Source organism: Balaenoptera ricei, chromosome 1, assembly GCF_028023285.1.
Source record: "Balaenoptera ricei isolate mBalRic1 chromosome 1, mBalRic1.hap2, whole genome shotgun sequence".
Lineage (NCBI taxonomy): Eukaryota > Metazoa > Chordata > Mammalia > Artiodactyla > Balaenopteridae > Balaenoptera > Balaenoptera ricei.
The window spans coordinates 26811851-26833252 of record NC_082639.1 but is presented as its reverse complement, the minus strand read 5'-3'; the positions used below and the strand labels follow the sequence as shown (position 1 = coordinate 26833252).

Genomic DNA, 21402 nt, shown 5'->3' with positions numbered 1-21402 from the left:
GTTTAGATCATGCACAGGAATAGGCAAATAGATAACTGCAGTAGAATAGAAAGTTGAGCAAAAAAAATTTATATAACTATATATGTGATAAAGTTGGATTTAAAGTTGGTGATGGGTGGAATATTTACAAACAGGGCTTTGTTAAAAATGGCTAATCAACCAGGAAGAAAATGTATCTTATACCATATGCCAAAATTCCAGGTGGATTTACGAACAAAATTACTGAAAGAAAATATTGGTTTATTTATTTATCATACATTTGTTAAGTGCATCTTATGTGCCAGGGCACATATTCCACATATTCTGGACAATGATATGCGAATGATTATATTGTGAGTTGGGTTAATTTTATGATGGAAATTTCTACAGCTGTTTAAGTGCTGTTGTGGAAAAAATATTTAATGATTTGAAAAATATACACATTATATTAAGTGAAAGAGCAGGTTACCATCTAGTATCTATAGTTTGATCTTGCTTTTATAAAAAAATAAATTTAAAAACTATATAAGGAAAGATATGCATAGAACGAAGCCTAGAAAGATAGTCACCAAAATGTTATGAGTGCTGAAAGTTGCTTTCAGTTTCTTCGTGCTTTTCTGTGTTATAAGTTTCCTGCAATGAATATTTTATCATAATGACATATTAAGAACAAAAATATTCTTAATGAATTAAGATGAATTATGCTTTGAAATTAAGGAAAAAATCCTATTCCCATTATACTTTTATTAATTAACAACAATTTCTTAATACCATAGTATATCCAGTGAGTGTTCTAATTTCCAATTATCTCATAAATGTAATATTTTTTAAATTTACAGTTTATTTGAATCAGGATCCAAATAAGTTGTACACATTGGATTAGTTGCCTCAAGTATTTTTTTAGTCTTTAGGTTTTACCTCCATCTCTTCTTTTTTACTCCCTTGTAATTTATTTGTGACTTGTTTATTTGTAATGTATTCATTTCATATGTTCCTCTGTCCTCCATATTTCCTATAAGTTGGAAATTGGATCCAGTGGCTTGATCTGATTTAGGTTTGATGTTTTTTTGGCAAAATGACACCACAGGTATTGGTGTGTCTTCCATTAACAAGCACATGATGTCTGGTTGTCTCTCTTATTGTGATGTTAGCAAGTGTTGATGATTAATGCCTTGATCAGTTAATTAGAAAATATATGTTTTAATGGGGTAAAACTATTTTTATAACAATCTTGATGCAGCAGTGTGCTGAACTCTTTGAACTGGTGTCATGTCTGTGTCTGCTGGCACTCTGGAATTCTCCCAGTCTATCAGTGATATAAAACAATTGCACATAGGATCTGGAAACAGACTTTTGAAGCTCCCAGGGGCCTAAACAAATCTCTAATATACAACACTGTTAGCTTGAAGGATGGCTTCTTTTAGAAAACTTTGCTTCATAAATAGTAGAATGGAAATATTGTTCCAATTTGCTGGCAGCTGGCACCACATCCTGTGCCATGCACAAATATTCATCACCCACCCATAGATCCCATCTTTGATATTTACCAAAGCAACAGGGGGTCCTTCACTCAATCACAAATTCTGTTGTTATTGGCACAATTATCTGGAAAGGAGCAGCAACCTCGGAACCTGGGGAGCCAGTTCATTATTCTGATGAGTCTTGTCTTTGCTGGTGCTCAGTAGTTCAGGGGACAGATGGGAGTCAGGGAAGCCAGATGCCTGCACGATTCCACCCCTGGCAAGCCTGCAGGCCCTCGCTGGAGCCCTCATTTTAGGAGGGAAGGGGCAGAGACTGAGCTTGGGGAAGGGGAAGATACCATGATACCTGACACGCTGGACATTTTAACTCCATCCTGCTGGATCCTAGGGGTCATGTCCAGCAGAGTGTGACACTGAGGCCACTGCCACAGTGGAGTAGGATTAGGGAGGAGGACGATTGTCTCATCTCCTGGAAGGGCAGGATGGAGTGTTTAGCAATGCAGAAAAGTCGAATGCTTGCAGCCTGCCTGTCTGCAGAAACAGATGGTTTGGGCACTCAGGCAGCCCCAACCTGGTCTCCGCAAGCTGCTGAAGAGTAAGCTGGTGCCATCTGGGGGTTGGGGAGCTAAGACCAGATCTCCTCTGGGAAGGTTAGAACAGCATCCAGTTCCTAGAGATCCAATTCACACCGAGATGGGCTGGGCACAGGACTGGTACCCAGTAGGCTAGCGGGGCTGATAACTTGCCCCGTGGCAACTCCCCTCTGCCGTCTTCCTTGCATCTGATGACTGACTGTCCCTCTAACGGTTGTTATCAGTGCTAAACTCTGGGAATGTGGGCTGTGGGGTGGGAAGCCGTTGTTCAAGATACGGCCATGCTGATGATGTGGGGTTGGGGTCTGTCCCGTGTCCAGGTCTACGACGGCAACAACAACTCCGCCCGTTTGCTGGGGGTGTTCAGCCGCTCTGAGATGCTGGGGGTGACATTGAACAGCACGTCCAGCAGTCTGTGGCTTGATTTCATCTCTGATGCTGAGAACACCAGCAAGGGCTTTGAGCTGCAGTTTTCCAGTAAGTCTTTTTCGCATCTGAGTGGACAGTGAAATCGGGCTTTCCCCGGTTCCACACACAGGGAGGCTGGGCTCTGGGACATCACCCATCAGTTAGTGGGTTTGATTTTCTCTAACTGGTGTGTGCTTAGCGGACTGTTTCCCCTAAGACATTGTGCCCGTGATTTGGATAAGCTGCCACTTGGCGTACAGCTCCATGGTTACACCTGTGAGTAACTTAGCTAAGAGTCACAGCACACCTTGGACTCACTAATCACCTTTTACTCACTAAAAATAATAAGCGCTGAGCCTTTGAATTAAAGCAACCAAAGATAGCCTTTCCTAATGGTGACATTTATAAACTAATGTTCAGCTACAGTCAGAAGTAAAAAATGCAAGCACTAATGTATAATTATGTTCTTTTTTACTACTCCCTAAAGAGTCGAGGCTTGATTCTTTCCCTTTTTTCCTGATTTTAACTTTCTCCTTTACTCCTGAGATTTCAAAAACAGAAAGCACCGAGGTTCGTACACAGCCCCAGAGTACCTGGGATGACATCTCCATACTTCGGCTTCACAGCTATTTTATTCATTTATTCGAGCTTCTACTTGCCCAGTAGCTACAAAGAAAGGTGCTTTTGTAGACTATTTTAAAAGCCAGTGAATATCCATAGAAAAGGATCCAGTTCTGATCCATGCTACAGTGTGCGCGACCCTTGGACACATGATGCGAAGTGAAAGAAGCCCGTCACAGTACATGTAGACACATGTATTGCATGAACCATTTATATGAACTGTCCAGTATAGGCAAATCCATAGAGACAGAAGGAAAATCGTTAGTTACCTGGGGATGAGGGAGTTGAGGGGAAATCACCTTCTCTTTGAGGTGATGAAAATGTCCTAAAGTCGATTGCAATGTTAGTTGCACAACTCTGTGAATAAACTAAAAGACACTGAATTATACACTTTAGTTGGGGGAGTGTTTAGTATGTAAGTTATGTCTCAATAAAGCTGCTAAAATAAAAAAACCAACGAGTCTACTCAAGATTCCTCTTGCCTGCGTGTGTAGGGTCTGTGCCTGTTACAGCAGGCACATAAGTGGAAGAGGATTCAATAGAGTCATATTCAAATTCCGTTTCTATCATCTGAGATTGCGTGACTTTGGAACAATTTGTGTGACCTTCCCGAGTCAATATTCTCAGCTGCGCAATTCACAGTTACCCCTCCCGGTAAGACTCCTGTGAATAACAAGTGAGAGCTAACACAGGTGGCCACCGTGCCCTAGGAGCTCTGTGTAAGCTCACAGAGGTCTCCTTCTCTAGGCTCGTTCAATAGAGTGTATTTAAGCGGGACAAAATTGAGCTTTGAAACATACATTTAAAGTGACTTTTCCATATTACGCTCTCCCATCAGACTGTCTCAGTTAACAAAATGGGAAGGGCAGCTCCCGCTACCAAAATGCTATGGGGTCAAACCAACAAAAAAATAGGAAATCCGGACCCTATACCTGAAAACTATTAAAAGCTGTCCTGGGAGAAATAACTGAAGTCATTTACATATAGCAACAGGGAGAACGAACACTCCGTAACAGACCCTCACCTGAGCACAGCCGCATGACACGCCGAGGGGTGCCTCCATCAGGACCCAGGGGCATGTGCCGGGTGGCTTCCTTAAGGATGTGTGCTCTTGGTGGGGGGGTGGGGAGGGCGGGGTGTGGTTTGTGCCATGACACGTCTTGATCACCCTTATCTCTTCTCTCGTCCCCAGGTTTTGAACTCATCAAATGTGAAGACCCAGGAACCCCCCAGTTTGGCTACAAGGTTCGCGATGGAGGCCATTTCGCAGGGAGCTCTGTGTCCTTCGGCTGTGACCCTGGGTACAGCCTGCGGGGCAGCGAGGAGCTGCTGTGTCTGAGCGGGGAGCGCAGGACCTGGGACCGGCCGCTCCCCACTTGTGTCGGTAGGAGGCCTCTTGCTCTTCAGGTGACCCCCCTCGGGTGTCCCCTAATCCCGAGTTCTCAGCTCTGGTCTCATTAAGGGTCTCTCGTTGGCCCTCACACTCCATGGCCTTGGGGCCGTCTGAACTGTCCTGTTCACGGGAGTCATGGCTGGCCCTGCCCGCCCTTCCCCACGTCCTCACTCTCACACCTTATTACACCCGCACGGCAGCGAGGCCAGGCGGTGGCTTGCCACTGTCATACATTTAGCGAGCGGGACCAGAGCCAGGTCATGCCCTCAGAGTCGTAATCCTCTCCTGGCGGAGAGGTGGGAGGGTCAGTTAGAAGGAAGAGGTGGACTTTTTGCCTGGTTCCAGGGGTTCCTGCAACACCAAGTCTCAGATGAGTCTCCAGCTCACTCTGGCCTCAGTTTCCCCATAGGCAAAATGGGGTTCATGCTCCCTTTTCCGGAATGTTGAAAGAAAGAGTCAGGTCATGAACTAACATCTATCTTGTTCTTGAGAAAGAGTCAGATCATGAGCTAGCATCTATCTCACACTTAGGAAAGAATAAGATAATGAACTAGCACCTTCTTAAGCCTGTGGTGCTTCCAGAATGTCAGCACAGGCTCTCTGGAAGCTTCATCCATGTGTCACAGGACAAGAGAAGCCTGGTCCAAGGCAGAAGTGGGAAATAGGCAACACCCGTCCTTCTGTCTGTGTGGCCTTTCCACCTCTCACCCCCCGCCTCACTGCGCGTGTGACCCTCCCTGCTGACCAGGATTCCACCACGCTGCTTTGTCCTGTATCCCCAGCCCCAAAAGGAGAGAGGCCTTTCCCTCTCTCCATCCCCTGCCCCATGGCTCACGACCTCAGCGTGGCTGTGCAGCTCTGGTTAATCTTATAAGGACAAAACATCCACCGGGAGAACGTTTAAGTGCCTACTAAGCGCCACCTGCAGGTGCATGTTTGGGTATGTGCAGAGGCAGAGAAATAAAAAAGGAAAGAATAAAGCATTCTTCCTGCCCTTGGGGAGTCCATACCCTGGCAAGGAGAAGAGACACATAAACAGGTCATTATAATACAAGATAAGCACTGTAAAAAGAGTAAGTGCCAAAGTGTTGAGGGAACACGAGAAAGTTGTGCCTAGGAGGTGATATTTCAATGGAGACTTGAAAGGATGGGTAAACATCACCCACAGGAGGGGAGGTAAGGGCGATATTCTTTTCCCCCAGGCGACTACATGTTAACAGGACCTTCGACATTGTTACCCAACAGAGGGTCTAAAGGTGAGAATTTCAAACCTGACTGTGGATAGATCAGGATAGTGGCCTCTAGAATCTTCCTCTGTCTGCTCAAGTCGACCTCATCCGCAGGCATGCCCCGTCCCTTTCTCCCTGCTTCCCTGTTTTTATCCCCTTGTTTCATTCATGTGCCAGGCCCTCTGCCAGGCACTGGGAATACAGGGAAAAGCAGATCCCAGGCCAGTGAGGGAGACACAGGCATAAACAGACAACAGTATGATGCCATAGGCAAGCCAAAGCAAATGAAATGTGAAGGGGGTGATGATTCACACTGCAAGACAATTATTTGCTTTGCAAAAAAGCTCCACCGAAAGGTTCTTCTGAGTATCTAATTTGCCGGTTGGACCAAACTTAGAGAATCCACTCAAGCAGTGCTAGTGAGAGTACTTATACTTTGAACCTCGGAGGGCTTCCCCACCGAGACTCCCTCAGGCCCTACGCAGGTGGGGGAGGCTGTGTATTTGGGATTATGTGTGTATAGTTTTACACATGTCGTGTTGTGATGGACTGGATCGTGGTCTACCAGAAATGACTACTACAGCTGAAACATCCAGCTGTTTTCTTTGTGGATGAGTGGATGCTACAGCCCAAACGCAGCAGCCAGGGCTGTAGGATGGGGATAAGGCAGGAGACCAGGAAGACGAGAGTCTTAGGGTCTTGTTGGTAGATCTGCTGCATGCCAGCCATCTGGCTCCCCCTGCCCCCCTGTCCGTCCCCAGATAAAGTGAGCCCTGAGGAAAGAGCAGTCGTGTCCCCGAGGAAGTGCTCCTGGTGCCCCTGCCTCCAAACGCTCGCCTCTGGGAAGCAGGAGGGGCCCTTCCATCAGGAATACGGAAGGAAGCTCCAGCCCAGGGCAGGGATAATGTCCTGCCCCGTTTCTAGCTGCCTCTGCTATTTGTGGGGCCAGACAGACTTCCTCCCCACAACTTACAGCTCATCCTCCCACCCACACGCTGCTCCCTGCCGCCGGCCCCTCCAGCCCGACATCTCTCATTCAGGTTGGCTTCTCCCACCCCAACGTCAACACGGGGGTAGTTATGCAGGAAGAAAGGGCCCGGTCTCGTGCGCAGGCTTCCTGCAGAGGGCCCCTCCCCCGCCCTGCCTTAGTGGGCCCAGGTCAAGCCATGGGGCCCAAGAGACGCTTGATGGGTCCTTTGTAGGAACAGAGGAAGGTCAGTCTCCCATGTGTGACTTCGATCCCCTCATCTCCTTCTTCTAAGATCTTGCTTAATCAGATCTTTCCTAAAAAGCTTTGCAACAAATCTCTTCATTTTCTCTCATGCTCCCTTGATTCAGACCCTTCATAGTAATTCTCCTGGGAAGCAGTAAGCTTCTCTCGTCCATCTGATCATCCACCCACCTATTCATTCAATAAACACTTGTTAAAGCATCCATGATGTGCCAAACACCATGCTAGGCACTTGATGTACAAATGTAAGTAAGACAAGGTTCCTGCTGCTGAGGAGTGAAGGAGATAGATTTTAATAACCTGTTACATGTCTATGATAAAAACCGTTCCATGTTATAATGGAGACACAAAAGAGGATAGTGTCAACTCGATGTGAGGAGGGGAGGGTGTCACAAAAGGTCTCATGGGGAAGATGTTGGCCGACTTGTCAGTCCAAGGAGAGGCCTGAAGAGGCCCAGTGTGCCTGGGCTTGTGGAGTTTATCACACTTGGCTGGACCAAGGGGTGCCAGGACGGGACCAGAAAAGGCCAAAGGGAGCCTCTCTGGGGGACTTGATGGGCTCTCCTAAGGAGCTTGGACTTCACTCTCGGAAGGGTTTAAAGCAAGCAGTGATGTGGCCAGTTTGTATTTTAGAAAGATCCTTCTGGTGGCACTGCCGAGGGGGATGCAACTCTGCCACCCTAGAGATGGTAAAGACCTGAGCCACAACTCTAACAATGGAGGCAGAGGCGGGGCAGGTGTGAAAAGCATCCCAGAGGTTCAGGCCCTGGGGCTCAGAGGCAGATTAGACAAGGGGAGGAAGAAGGCCAGGAGGATCACCAGCTTCTGACCTGGAGGGCTGCTCTGATGGGGAGATGGACCTCTTCACTGGTGCCCTGCCTCTAGGTCCACCCCTCTGCGCCCCTTCACACTGCTACAGGAGCATTCTCTCTAATGTGTAAAGGGCAGTAGTGTGTAAAGTGATCAATTTACTCTCATGCATAAACACTGCGGTTCTGTGCAGGGCCCTTCGATGAACGATGCTCGCCCAGCTTTCCAGGCCTGCCTCCCTCCAGGCCCCATCTCATACCCCATCCCCCAAGCTGCCATGCTGTTTCCCACCCCCAGGAAGTTCGCAGTACTCTTCCCTATCGGCCTCCCCAGCCCACGCCTCCCACCCACCCGCCCGCCTCTCCCTGCCCTGCGCTGGAGGAAACTGATCACCTCCTCCTCTGTGCTGCCACTTGCCGTGAACGTGCGTCTGTCAGGGCGCAGGGCACACGCTGTGGCCGCCTCTTCCTCCAGGTCTCCGGAGGAAGGACGCCATGCCTCGTGCTCCTGGCACGTGACACCGGCCCAGTTCCTGTCAGTGACCAGGTTCAAGTGTCTGCACATTCTCAGGAGACCTCAAAGAGTCTGGTCACAGAGTGGGCCATCAGCCCTACCCCCAGGGACCTTTTTTTTAATAGTTTTAATGAGATAGACTTCACATACCATACAGTTGGCCCATTTAAAGTGTACCACTCAGTGCTTTTTAGTGTATTCACAGGGCTGTACAACCATCACCACAATCTAATTTTTGAACATCTTGTCTCCCCAGAAGGAACCCTATACCCATTAGCAATCCCTCCCACTGCCACTCCTCTTCAGGCCTTGGCAACTACAAATGTACTTTCTGTCTCTGTAGATTTGTCTGTTCTAGATATTTTATATAAATAGAAACACACAATATGTGGCTTCTCTAACACAGCATAATGTTTTCAACGTTATGTTCATCCACGTTGTATCGTGTGTCAGTACCTCATTCTTTTTTATGATCAAGTAATATTCCATTGTAATGGTATACCACATTTGTTAATCTAATTCAACAGCTGATGGACATTTGGGTCATTTCCCTTTTTTGGATATTATGAATAATGCTGCAGTGGTCATTCGTGTACAAGTTTTCATCTGAACATACGTTTTCGTTTCTCTTGAGTATATATCCAAGAGCAAAATTGCTGGGGTCATAGGGCAACATTTTGAGGACCTATATAGGAAACTGTTTTCCGAAGCAGCTGCACCATTTTGCACTCCCACCAGCAATGTCTGAGGGTTCCAGTTTCTCCACATCCTCACCTACACGTTAGTTAGTCTGTCTTTTTGATTATAACCATCCTAGAGGTTATGAAGTGGGATCTCACTGTGGTCTTGATTTACATTTCCCTAATGACTAATGATGTTACACATCTTTTCCTGTGCTTATTGGCCATTTGTATACTTTCTTTGCAGAAATGTCTATTCAAAGGCTTTGCCAGTTTTTTAACTGAACTCTGTCTTTTCATTGTTGAGTTGTAGGGGCTTTTGTAGATCCTGGATACAAGTCTCATCCAAGGGCCTTTCGCTATGCTGCGCTCAGTCACCTGGAATGAACGAGAGGGGCCCTGGCACACAGGCCGGAGGAGCCAGTGGGCGGCTGCCGTGAGCACAGGTCAGCCCCTGAAGCTCGCTCTTCCGGGATTTCTTTCAGCCGAGTGTGGCGGGACGGTGAACGGAGAGGTGTCGGGGCAGGTGCTGTCACCCGGGTATCCAGCTCCCTATGAACACAACCTCAACTGCATCTGGACCATCGAGGCCAATGCCGGCTGCACCATCGGGTAAGTGCCAGGGCCAGCAGAGGAGCCATTGCCAGCTGTCCAGGGGAGTCATCGCCAGTCCACCAGCCAGTGGCTGGCCCTGCCCACCTCACCTGGAGGCCCTGGTGAGCAGCAGTGGTTGCTCTGACCCCAGGCTCAGGCCGGGGCCCATGGAAAACCTGAAAAGTCCAGCCTTGGCCTCACAGGGCTGCAATCCAAGTTCAGACAATCCACTGGCCTAGGCGGTATGGTGTCCGCACAGTAGCTGAGGGCATGGGCGTGAATCCCAGCCCAGCCACTTGCCATTTGTAGGACTTTGGGTGAGTTTCTTCTCCTCTCCTTCTGTGGCGTATGGGTTATAATATTGGCTTCTCGGGATGAAGCATCTAAATGAGACGCTGCAGGTAATGTACTCAGCACAGTGCTTGAAACATAGTAAGTATTTATTCATGGTTCAGTGGTTATTTCTCTGATGGTAGTAAAGGTCAGCTTAGCACTGTAGGACCCCAGATTGCTTCCCTTTCTCAACCTGAGTTTTTGCATCTGTAAAATGAGAACAAAAATGCTTATGATTTAGAGTTGTGGAAGGAATAGTTCGAAAAGCCCAGCATACTGTCAGGTACTGTGTACGTATTCCCTCAAAATGTAACTTCCTTTCCATGTACCTGCTTGACTAACAGGAATTACTTTTTGGAGTTCCAAAGGGTCAGAGAAGAAAGGACCTTTACCATTTGTTGAGCACAGGGCCTGGCACACGTAATGTCTTATTAACTCTTCACAGTAGCCCTGGGAATACGAATAGTAAGCCCTAAAAATAAATAGACATTCTTATTACTCCCATTTTATAGATAGGAGAACTGAGATTCCAGGAGAATGCATAGTGTGTCTAAGCTCACACAGTGACTCAGAAAGCTGGGGCGTGGATCCAGGTCTTTCTGAATCTTCGCACCAGATGATGCTGCTGGCAAACTGGGTTCAGAGGAGCTGTGAGGAAAAGAGGAGGTTGGCGTGGCAGGATGGATGAGGTATGGAAAGAGAATTGAACCAGGCAGTTGGAGAGGGGACGGTCTGGCTGGGGTGGGGGATGCATGTGGAGAGGAATGGGAGACAGAGTGGGCTACGGAGCAGCCTGCTTGCGGAGGATTCTATTTATTTATTTATTTGTTTGTTTATTTATTTATTTATGGCTGTGTTGCGTCTTCGTTTCTGTGCGAGGGCTTTCTCTAGTTGCGGCAAGCGGGGACCACTCTTCATCGCGGTGCGCGGGCCTCTCACTGTCGCAGCCTCTCTTGTCGCGGAGCACGGGCTCCAGACGCGCAGGCTCAGTAATTGTGGCTCACGGGCCCAATTGCTCCGCGGCATGTGGAATCTTACCAGACCAGGGCTCGAACCCGTGTGCCCTGCATTGGCAGGCAGATTCTCAACCACTGCGCCACCAGGGAAGCCCCGGAGTATTCTAAATGCCAATAAACAAGAGGGAGCCGTGGAAGGTTCCTAAGCAGGGTTATTTACAGTGGAGAGAGCTCACGGGAGGAAAACCAGTCAAAAGTCTGTCGCAATAATCCAGGGATGAACTGTTGAGACTTTGGAATAGTGGGGAGTCAAGACAAGAGGCAGAAGTGTGGCCAGGAGAGGTTCCCTGCCCTGGCGAGGTCTCTGTGAAGGGGAACTGGCTGAACGGGTGTGTTGCTGCCAGAGATACAGCTGTTGGCACATTCGCTGATGTACACATGGTCTTAGACCCAGTTCAATTAAAGAAATGTATGAAGGGTTTGCCACGTGCAAGTTTTTGAGCTCAGCCCTGTGCAAAATGAGGTCAGCAGAGCTCTTGAGGATTTTGTGTTAAATACAAAAGTTCATCCCACACTGCTGCCGGAGTCACTTTCTGGAAGCGCGCCTGATCAACTCACACTCTAAGTAGAACGCTTGCGTGGCACTCGTGCTCACAGGAGCTGAGCATCTTATCCTGGTTTTCAAGGCTGTCATGACTTCAACCCACCTCCCAACCTTATTTCCCACCACTTCTCTTCAATGACAAAGCTGAATAGCTAGTGGCCCCTGTACATGTACTCATGGCCGTGCTCGGTGCCTTGGTTTCCACTCTGCCCTCCCCGGAATGCCCCCCTCCCTCCAAAGGCTTATGTCTACAACTCTCGCTCCCTCAAAGTCAAGTGCACGTGTCAGCTCACCCAGGAAGTCTCCCCCAGTCTACTCTCAGGAGACTCCTAGGAGTCCTTTCTCCGCTTCTGCGTTCCCAGTGCCCATGGCCTGTCTTTCCCTTATGACACGACCACTCTTCTCCTCTCTCTATGCTCCTGCTTTACCTCCCCAGCCAGAGCCATGCTCTCTGCCCAGTTCATCTTCACAAGTCTCCTGGCTCTCAGCACAGTGGCAGAGGCTTAACAAGTGTCAAGCGTTGAATGAATGAATGAATGCAGCAAGCAGGACCCAGATATGAAGGTAGTTTTATGACTAGCAGATCCATGAAGGTCCCTCAGTAAATAGTAAATGAACAATGAATTCATCACAGGTGTCTCCATATGCAAATCAGGAGGTTTTCCCACGTTCCCATCTTGCACGTTACTCATTCATTCATTCGTTCCTCCATGTAATAGCTGTCTGCTGAATACACGGCAGTGCCTACGGGAGACGCTGGCGTTGCCCAGATGAATAAGACCATGGCCGCTGTTGGCAAAGAGGACATGTGCGTGTACACAGAGCAAGGTGGTGGAAGGAGGGGGCAGGGGACTGAGCAGCAGTACAGGAGACCAGAGAGGCTATCCCGGAAATGAAGACACCAGAGTAAGTTGTGTAGGATGGAGAGGAGTTGCCAGGTAGCCAAGGAAGAAGGTTGGCAGGACAGAAGGGCCTACGAGGCAGAAGAGGTGACGCAGGGTGTGCGGGCGCAAGGAGCTGGTCCCCATGGCTGGAGCGTCACCTGAGATTTGGTGGAGGGGTGGGCCGTGGAGGGGGAAGAAGCTGGTGGAGCAGTCTGCATGCGGCCGGAGCGCAGAAGACCGTGGCGGCCGTGACGCTGAGTTTGGCCCTGTCCTGGCAGCCTTGTGGAGAAGGGGACAGACAGGGTCTGGGACCCCAGTGAGGAAGAGCCTGTCTCCGGAGCGTCGTCGGGATGAGGAGACCTGAACCCTGCCAGTGGCGATGGGATGGAGAAGAAGGATGGAGAAGAAGGGACGAGTTCAGGAGACATTTAAGGAGTCACACCAGCCGGTCTCACTCGCCTCAAGAAACGTGGAAACTGAGATTTCTCCTGTTTCCCTATTTTTTGTTGTGCAACATACAATATGTAAAATAGGAAAGTCGAACAGTATGCCGAGCACCTGCTTACCTACCACCTAGACTCAACTACTGTGAATATTTGCCCTCTTTCTTTTTTTTCTCTCTGTCTCTTTTTTTTTTTTCTTTTTTGGCTGAATCACACAAAGGTAACTGTAGACATCCTGCTACTTCTTGCCTAAGTACTTGGGCGTGCATCTCCTCCATGACCTAGTAACCTTAGCACACCCATGACATGCGACATCAGTCCCCGGGAATTCAGGTTTAGGAGAAGGGTGGGAGGAGAGCCGTGAGATCTCCGAGCGGCGGACAGGGAGAGCACAAGAATTCAGTGACGGCGTTTCTGGGCAGACGTGAAGACTGTTATCAATTACAGGAATGATGGGTGTGGGGTGGGCTGGAGCGGAGAGCAGAGCATCCCTTCCTAGCCCTCAGGAAGAGAGGGTCGAGACAAATAGAGGAAATAGTCTCTCCAGAGATGGAAAGAACTATAGAGGGGGCCTGCTGGGTGTGTGTGTGTGAGGACCCCGAGGTGGGGAATGGCGTGGAGAGGGTGAAAGTAACCTCAGCCCTCGATTGGGAAGGCTTCTTGGAGCCACACAACCTCAAAGGAGCTGATGCCACATGAGCAGAGGCTGCACGGAGAGTGGCCAAAAGATGGGGATGGAGTGATGGGACACTTTCGCCTTCCTCCTGCGATCCCTCCACCCCAGGCTGCCGTGTCAGCCAGCGTCTGCCCCGTCCACATGCACATCCGTGCTCTAGCGTGTTCTCTCCCTCTCCTCCTCTCTCTCCCTCACCGCCCCCCATACCCCGCCACCCCTCCCCGGAATCACCAGCAACAAAGTTAAGGGAATTTGTAATCAGATATAATTCAGACAAACACAAAAAGCCCCTTTTGTGTTTGTGCCCTTATTCAGAGTAAGACTTAGTTATTATTATTTTTTTAAGTATTATTTATTTATTTATTTATTTATTTATTTATTTATTTATTTATGCCTGTGTTGGGTCTTCGTTTCTGCGCGAGGGCTTTCTCTAGTTGCGGCCAGCGGGGGCCACTCTTCATCGCGGGGCGCGGGCCTCTCACTATCGCGGCCTCTCTTGTTGCGGAGCACAGGCTCCAGACGCGCAGGCTCAGTAGTTGTGGCTCACGGGCCTAGTTGCTCCGCGGCATGTGGGATCTTCCCAGACCACGGCTCGAACCCGTGTCCCCTGCATTGGCAGGCAGACTCTCAACCACTGCGCCACCAGGGAAGCCCTAGTTATTATTTTTTAAGTGAGAATTTCTTTATGGAATTTTTCTTTATTAAAAAGAGATACTCATCTTTAAAAATTCAAAGTACAAACCATAAAGAAGTTTATAAAGTAGAAATCAGAAGTCCCCATCGTCTTACTCTGTTCTCTGCACACCCTACATAAGATAGCCATTGATATCCATTTGTTCAACTTCCTCTTTTAGGTATTTTGTATGCCAGCGTATACAGAAAGCAAATGCAATAAGCATGCTTGCTAAAACAAGATCAGCTCCTTGAGTGGCTCAGTAACTTGCTTTTTGTTTTAACCTCTACTCATATATTATCATCTTATCCTCTCAGTCTATATAGATCAGCCTCATCCTGGTTGATGGTTACAGGGAATTTTGTTGTCTGTACAACCATAATTTATTTAACTATTTCCCTATTGATAAAGTGAATATTTTCAGTTTTTCGCCCCAGTAAACATCCTTATACATGAATCTTTGAACAGTTGTCCAATTAGTTCCTTAGGATATGTTCTTAGAAGGCAAATTTTGATACGTGACCTCAAATTTCCCTCTAGCTATTGCAGCAATTTACACATCTACCAAGAGCCTGCTTCCCTACCCAGCATTACTCTATGTTGTCAATCCTGGCAGTGTTTGATGGGCAAGATGGTATTTAATTGCCTTTGCTGCTTCAAGCTCTTTGTATATTTTTCCATGGAAGAGTTTATTTTTTCTCATATAGACTGTTCAGCTGGGTTTATTTCTAGTCTATAATTTTAGGTTGGATTTCTTTTCAACCTGAATATTTAAGAATGTCTTAAAAGTTACTAAGTTATATATTTTGTATGATTTTTAAATCAGTTCCACTTTTACTGCATTGTGCCCTTGTTACTTTTTGAATTTTTTCTTACTTATGTTCTATGTATATTTGAAGGAAGGGAAAAGAGTTCAGGGACTTATACATTTTTTTTACATCCAATGTATTATGCTTTCTTTCAAACAAAATATATTATGCTTTTTATTGCTTTTTTTTATTTTTAGCTCTTCCTATTTTTAGTTGATTTGATTTAATTTGCTCTGTTTCTCCTCTGGTGATTTGAAAGCTCTATATCCCATTTGCATTCTGCCAGTGGTCTTGTGTTTCCATTAATTCTGTTTTCAACAGTGTTTATTCTGTTATTCCTCCCTCTTTATTTTGGAAATCTTGTTTTGGTTTTCGTTTTTATTTCAAGAAAACTGCACTTTTTGTTTTCAGATTGCTCTTGACAGCTTACTTTTGTTTTTATCAATGCATTATCATCTTGCATCTCTCTGAGGACAGTATTTATGTTTTGTTTTACAACAGCTCCTGTTTCCCCCCCCCACCCCCACCCCGCATCGACTGCGTCCTGCAGTTGGGCCATTCGGGCTGATCATTCAGCTGGATTCCTTTGAAGAGCTGATTATCTTTATGTCCTAGTTGTCCTCCCAGTTGTCACTCATTCAGTATCAAGTTGCAGCTCAGAGCCAGACTCAACCACCACACTACCTACCACTCTTATCCTCTCTGTAGCTTGGGAAGCTCTTCAAGCAGGCACCCTGTGCCTCAGTTCTCTTCTCCATAACACGGTGATTAAAGTAGTACCTACCACTTGAGGCTGCTATGAGGATGAAGTGAGCTAGCATATCTGAACACTAGAACAGTGCCTGGGACGTAATTCCCAAATGTGGAGAACCCCCTCCACGAGCTGCAGGTGGTTGTTCATTTGACCCAGATGGGCATCCCGGAGCACAGCAGGTGATAGGTCACCCCTTAGATCACAGATGGTGGGTGCCGTGCTGTTGGTGGGGGCAGGTGTCAAGCAGGTCTTTCCCTTGGGTGTGCCAGCTGGGAGGGGATGTGCGACAGCCCACAGGCCAGTCCATGAGACTGTCCCCGGGGGCACAGACAGAAGACTTGCAGGTGCCTCCCAGCACCCTGTTCAGCCTCAACCAAGCATTGGAGGCAACGGGAGGGATCCGTGGTTGCCTCACCCCAGCAAGCTGGGCAAAGAGAGTCCCTTTCCAGGAGTGCCCAGGGGAACAGTGGGTGGCTGCAGGGATTCACGTTCAGGCTGACCCCTGGGTGGGGCCCAAGCAGGAAAGCGGGCCCTTCCTGGGTGGGCTGGCTGGCTGTGAGACCCTGCCCTTGAACGTGGGCGGGGTGGGGGGGGGGGGGCGGCCTACAGCATTTGGCAAGTGTTTCTCCCTGAGGGCCAAGAATGGGACAGGCTGACTGATGAACTCTGTCCAGGCCTGGCAGCTAACAGCAGGAGAACAGACCAGGGAACTGCGCCCTTCATGTCACCCCTAACTATGTTGTCAGTTCATAGAACATGGAAGTTTCAGCCCACATGGGTGGGACCTCTCCTCAGTTTCCGATGTTGGGTCTGAGTTTTCCTTTTGATAATCAGTGGACCAGCTCAGATGACAACTGGGGAAGAGCAGGAGGCAAAGCCTTTTGCTCTTGGGCCTCCCCTCTACTTAGTGTTTATCCAGTCTCTACAGCATATCAGGTTCTAGATCAGTTATTATTGTCCCCATTTTATAGATGGGATCATTGAGGCCCAGAAAGGATGAATGTCTCACAATTACCCAGCGATACAGATTTCAAGCCCATTCTGTCTGGCCCCAGTCTACCCTTCTGACCCTGGTTTAGTTCCATTTAACAAACCAGGACATTGAACACCTTCTCTGTGCCAGAGACTGTGTGATGCTGTGTGGTGGGAAACACAAAGATCAGACCACGGCCAGTCCTTGTCTGCCAGGGGCTCATATTCTAGTGGGAAATAGGCAAATAAACAGGTACCCCCAAGACAGTAAGTGCAAGCCAAGTTCAGTAATGGGGAAGAGAAAGACAAGTTCTACCTGGAGGTGTAGAGGGGAAGCATGCCAATTGAGGGGAAGGAGAGTGAAGGCATGAACCTTGGGGAAAGTATAGGGTCTGTCCACAAAGGAGGAACAAGCAGTCACTTGATGTGGCTGGATGTGGGGGGACAAGGTTGCATGAGTAGAGACGGTTCTCTGCGGGACCCTGAATGCCAAGATGAGAACTCTACATGGATTTCTCAGTATAACGAGCAGCCACTGGAATAATTTGAAGACAGTAACGACATTCAGTTCATTTTAAAACTTGGAGCACTTAGTGCCAGGCATTCTGCCAGGCACTGAGGGTATAAATGTAAATAAGAAACAGTCTTTTCCCTTGAAGGTCTCAGTCTTACAGATAGAAATTTTATCCATTAGGAATGAAAATAGAAAAACTGACTAAAGCTGGCTTCAGCAGGTGGAGGTTCACTTTTTCTCCTGGAAAAAGAATCTGAAGATCCCATCCAGACCTGGTGCAGCTGCTCAGGACGCCATTGTTTTTCTTCTTGTTCTGCCATCCTTAGGCTTTCGTCCTCATAGTTACCTAGTCAGCTGCTGCAGCTCCAGGCATTGTGTCTGTGTTCCAGTCTCAAAGAAGAGGGAAGAGGAAAGGGAGCAGACCTTTCTTCTAGTGAGGGTTTACATATTTATTGAGGAAGAACCACCATCCTCACAGACATCTTCCTACATTCCATTAGTCTGAACTTGCCATGACTGGCTGAGGGAAAGTGAGAGATTGGTTTTGTTTTGCTTTTACAGTTTCAATAGTAGAGACAGATGAGAGATTTGGAAATGGAGTACAGATAAGCCTACCTATAGTGCCTACTTAGATTCTTATATAACAAAATAAATGCTATAGTAGAAGTATGTACAAAACACAATAGAAAGCATTTGCAAGGCCAGTTCATAATTTTAGGTGGCAGCTGAGGGGCAGGGTGTTACAGACAGGAAGTGCTATTCTAGCTACACTTTACCGAACAGTAGTAGTTCACCATGCAGTGTGGAGGTAAAGACCTTCCAGGCATGTAAAAGAGAAGAAGGGGTGGGTAGCTGCTTCTGAAAGAGCTCATTATCTGGTATGTCGTGATGATATCTCCACTTCAGGAAGTTCAGTGGCAGCAATGCAGAGGATAAATTGGCTGGGAAGCCAAGGAAGAATTGAGTATAACTGTTTGAGGGGTCCTGGTTACACCCAGAAGAACTGAGTACAAATTAGGTTAAGGTTGAGAGCTGTATGTGGCTGGCTATAAAGAAGGGAATGGGGAAAGGGATAAGACACAGTGCTTTGCTGGTATGCTTTCCATGAAGAGATCTGGGGCACTTGGAGAATGGAGAACTTATTGTTCCTGGAAGCTCTGATTTCTGCTCCTAATGCCCATTTAGTTATAAAGTTCATGTTTGGCTAATAGTCCTAGTTTGTTGATTTTTAACTGTGGAGATGCTTCTTAATGATTAACATGAGGGCAACCTGGGAACTCTGTTCTTGGCTGTTGGTTAAGATTCAGTGGGATTGCTGAGAGAGGGGGCCATGGTTTTGATTAACCAGAACCCCTGCCCAGTGGAACTTGTCTTCCTGGGAGGATGCCGGACTAGACAAAACATCTGGCTGTGCCTGAAGCCCAGATGGCCCCGCTGCAGTTTCATATCAATCAGAGGGCAACAATTCCCCACTGAGGTCAGTGTGGCTTCCCTTTACCCAGCAAGCAGGCAGCTGGCCCAGAGGAGGCACCAGAAGTAAAGCTTCTGTTCATAGCTCTTGCCAGGAATTGTGGCTGCAGGTTTAGCAGCTTCCAGAAGGTTTATTTTCTTGCAGTGACAGCAAGTCAGACCTTAAACAGAGAAGGTCCATGTACTCATACCACAAGAACTGACCTGAAGGAACTGAACAGATAAGCACAAACACGATGGGGTATGGCTTTGTCAGATTTACAGTTTCAACAAACCAACAAAAAGGAGCTCGAAAGTGTTTGAAGGAGAGGATGTAGGTAACCTGGTAGGTATAAATGTAGCTTTAAGAGTGGTGGTGCTCTCTGGCACTTTAGCTTTTCATAGGTTACCTCTAGAAAAAGAAACACAAACTACTTCAAATTATCCAAGAATAATAATCCAGCTGAGCTACACCAGATAGTTGAATTGGCCAGAATACATCAATTTGACTGCCAGTTTACAATTCCAGAAATGAATTCCAACATCTCTTAGGAAGAAAATAAACAGTTCAACCAAAGAAATGCAAACCTTGCTGATTGGCCACATTGGACCAGTGTAAATCTCTCCCTTTCAAAAAATAAGTAAACAAATAAGCAAAAATTAAACTAAATTAAATGAAAAGCTTGTGATGCTACTTAAAACATACCATTCTTAAAAAAAGAGAACCATGTTCCTAAAGAAATAGAAACATATTTCCTGAAAAGATTTTACCATGGTAGGCAGAGGAAATTTTAAATTGGTATATAGATAATATTCTCATTTAAATATAAGAAATAGGGATGAGAAATAGCAGAAAATGGATGGTGAAATGGAGGAAGAGAGCTCCTGAGCTAGAAGCACAGTGACAGAGACAAGTGAAGAATGAAAAGAAACTAAATACAGAATAAAAATTTACAATCGCGGTATTTGACTTGTAAGAAATAAAAACATTGAAATAGGAGACAAGCTGGAGAATCTCTCTGAGACGGAAGAGAAAAGGTGTGAAGGTGGGGAAGTAACGAAAGAAAAGTTGCCAAATGTGGAAGACAGAGCACCAATCCAGGCGGCATAAATGAAGAAGAACAATTAACAAATGGAACAATTAACAAAAGGTACAATAAAACACATGATGGCAAACTCTTCTTATCCTTGGTGAATTGAAAGGACTCACTGAGTTCCAGGCAAAATGAATAAGATACAACTTGATGAAAAATTGAACAGTTCCATGGAGAACAAAAAAATCCCTACAAGCATTTGACAAAACACACACAGGTAAGCACACAATCAGCCCTCAGCAAATAAAACAGCCATTTACAATAAACAATCACAACTAATCCAACCCTCCTGAAGTTTCTTCTCTGTAACATCAAAGACCAAAGCCTTTGGAGAATCATTGATTCAGCCAGGATATAATATGCACAAGAGCCACAGAAAATTGCCCACCCGGGCTTGTTGAAGAACTTGCAAAGACAGGGCAGCAGGCCCCGCAAGTTATCAGGCCCTAAAGCCTGGAACCTGTAAACATTACCTCATTTGGTAAAAGGATCTTTGCAGATGTGGTCAAACCAAGGATTTTGAGATGAGGAGATTATCGTGGATTATCTGGATGGGCTCTAAATGCAATCATATATATCCTTATGAGAAGGAAGCAGAGGGAGATTTTATATACACAGAGGAAAAGGTGATATGAAGACAGACACCGAGATTGGAATGATGAGGCCTCAAGCCAAGGAATGCCAACAGTCACCAGAAACTGGAAGAGGCAAAGAACAGATTCTCCCCTAGGGGCTCTGGAGGGAGTGCAGCCCTACTGACACCTTGATTTGCGCATAGCAATACTGATTTCAGACTTCCGGCCTCCAGAACTTCAAAAGAATACATTTCTGTTGTTTTAAGTCACCACATTTGTGGTACTTTGTCACAGCAACCACAGGAAACTAAAACAGACATAATTTTTAGCCTACTGAGATGTTTAGGAAAAAAACTATACAAAGAATTGATGACCATGAAAGACGATATTTAATTTGAGTCTATACTCCCTGCTTGTACTGTCAGTGTTTTGATAGTTGGCGGAAGGCAGAGGGGAAAGTAAAATCTTTTTAGCTTTTCAGTCTTACATAAAGGAGAGTGAAATGGTATATTATTTTTCTTTTTCTTTTTTTTTAACGTCTTTATTGGAGTATAATTGCTTTACAATGGTGTGTTAGTTTCTGCTTTATAACAAAGTGAATCAGCTATACGTATACATATATCCCCATATCCCCTCCCTCTTGCATCTCCCTCCCACCCTCCCTATCCCACCCATCTAGGTGGTCACAAAGCACTGAGCTGATCTCCCTGTGCTTATTATTTTTCTTAAAATTGATAATTAGAGAAAATGCCCATTTAGGAATACTTTTGAAAATGTTTAAAAATGCCTAAAGTAGAATTAAAAACAAAATGTATACTTTGCAAATCACTGAAGGAAATGTGAAAACTAAGACATGTTACAAAGAAAAAGGAAATAGCAAGAAAACATAATAACCAAAAAGCATAAAACAGGTTGATGGAGATAAGCTTCTATTAGTCTCCCTATATTAGGCTCCTTTCACATGAGACCCTCACAGTCCTCCAGTGTGTCCTCAAATTTGGCCAGCTGAGGAGGAAAAGAGAAGGCATCAGAGAGTAGAACAAAACTTGTTTTAAGAGTCAGGTCTTCCTCCTCATCCCACTGACCAGAACACATGTCCCAGCTCACCTAATTATAAGGGAGGTTGTGCCTAGG

At 46.5% G+C, this 21402-nt stretch overlaps 1 protein-coding gene across 1 annotated transcript in view; it reads left to right on the top strand.

The window, feature by feature from the left end:
* The window catches only part of CSMD2 (CUB and Sushi multiple domains 2), a 658022-nt gene that overhangs the window by 451400 nt on the left and 185220 nt on the right, over nt 1-21402 (top strand). The window contains exons 23-25 of the mRNA XM_059896727.1: nt 2374-2530; nt 4275-4466; nt 9424-9550. Coding sequence (XP_059752710.1) covers nt 2374-2530; nt 4275-4466; nt 9424-9550 — 476 coding nt within the window. The remainder of the gene's footprint in view (nt 1-2373; nt 2531-4274; nt 4467-9423; nt 9551-21402) is intronic.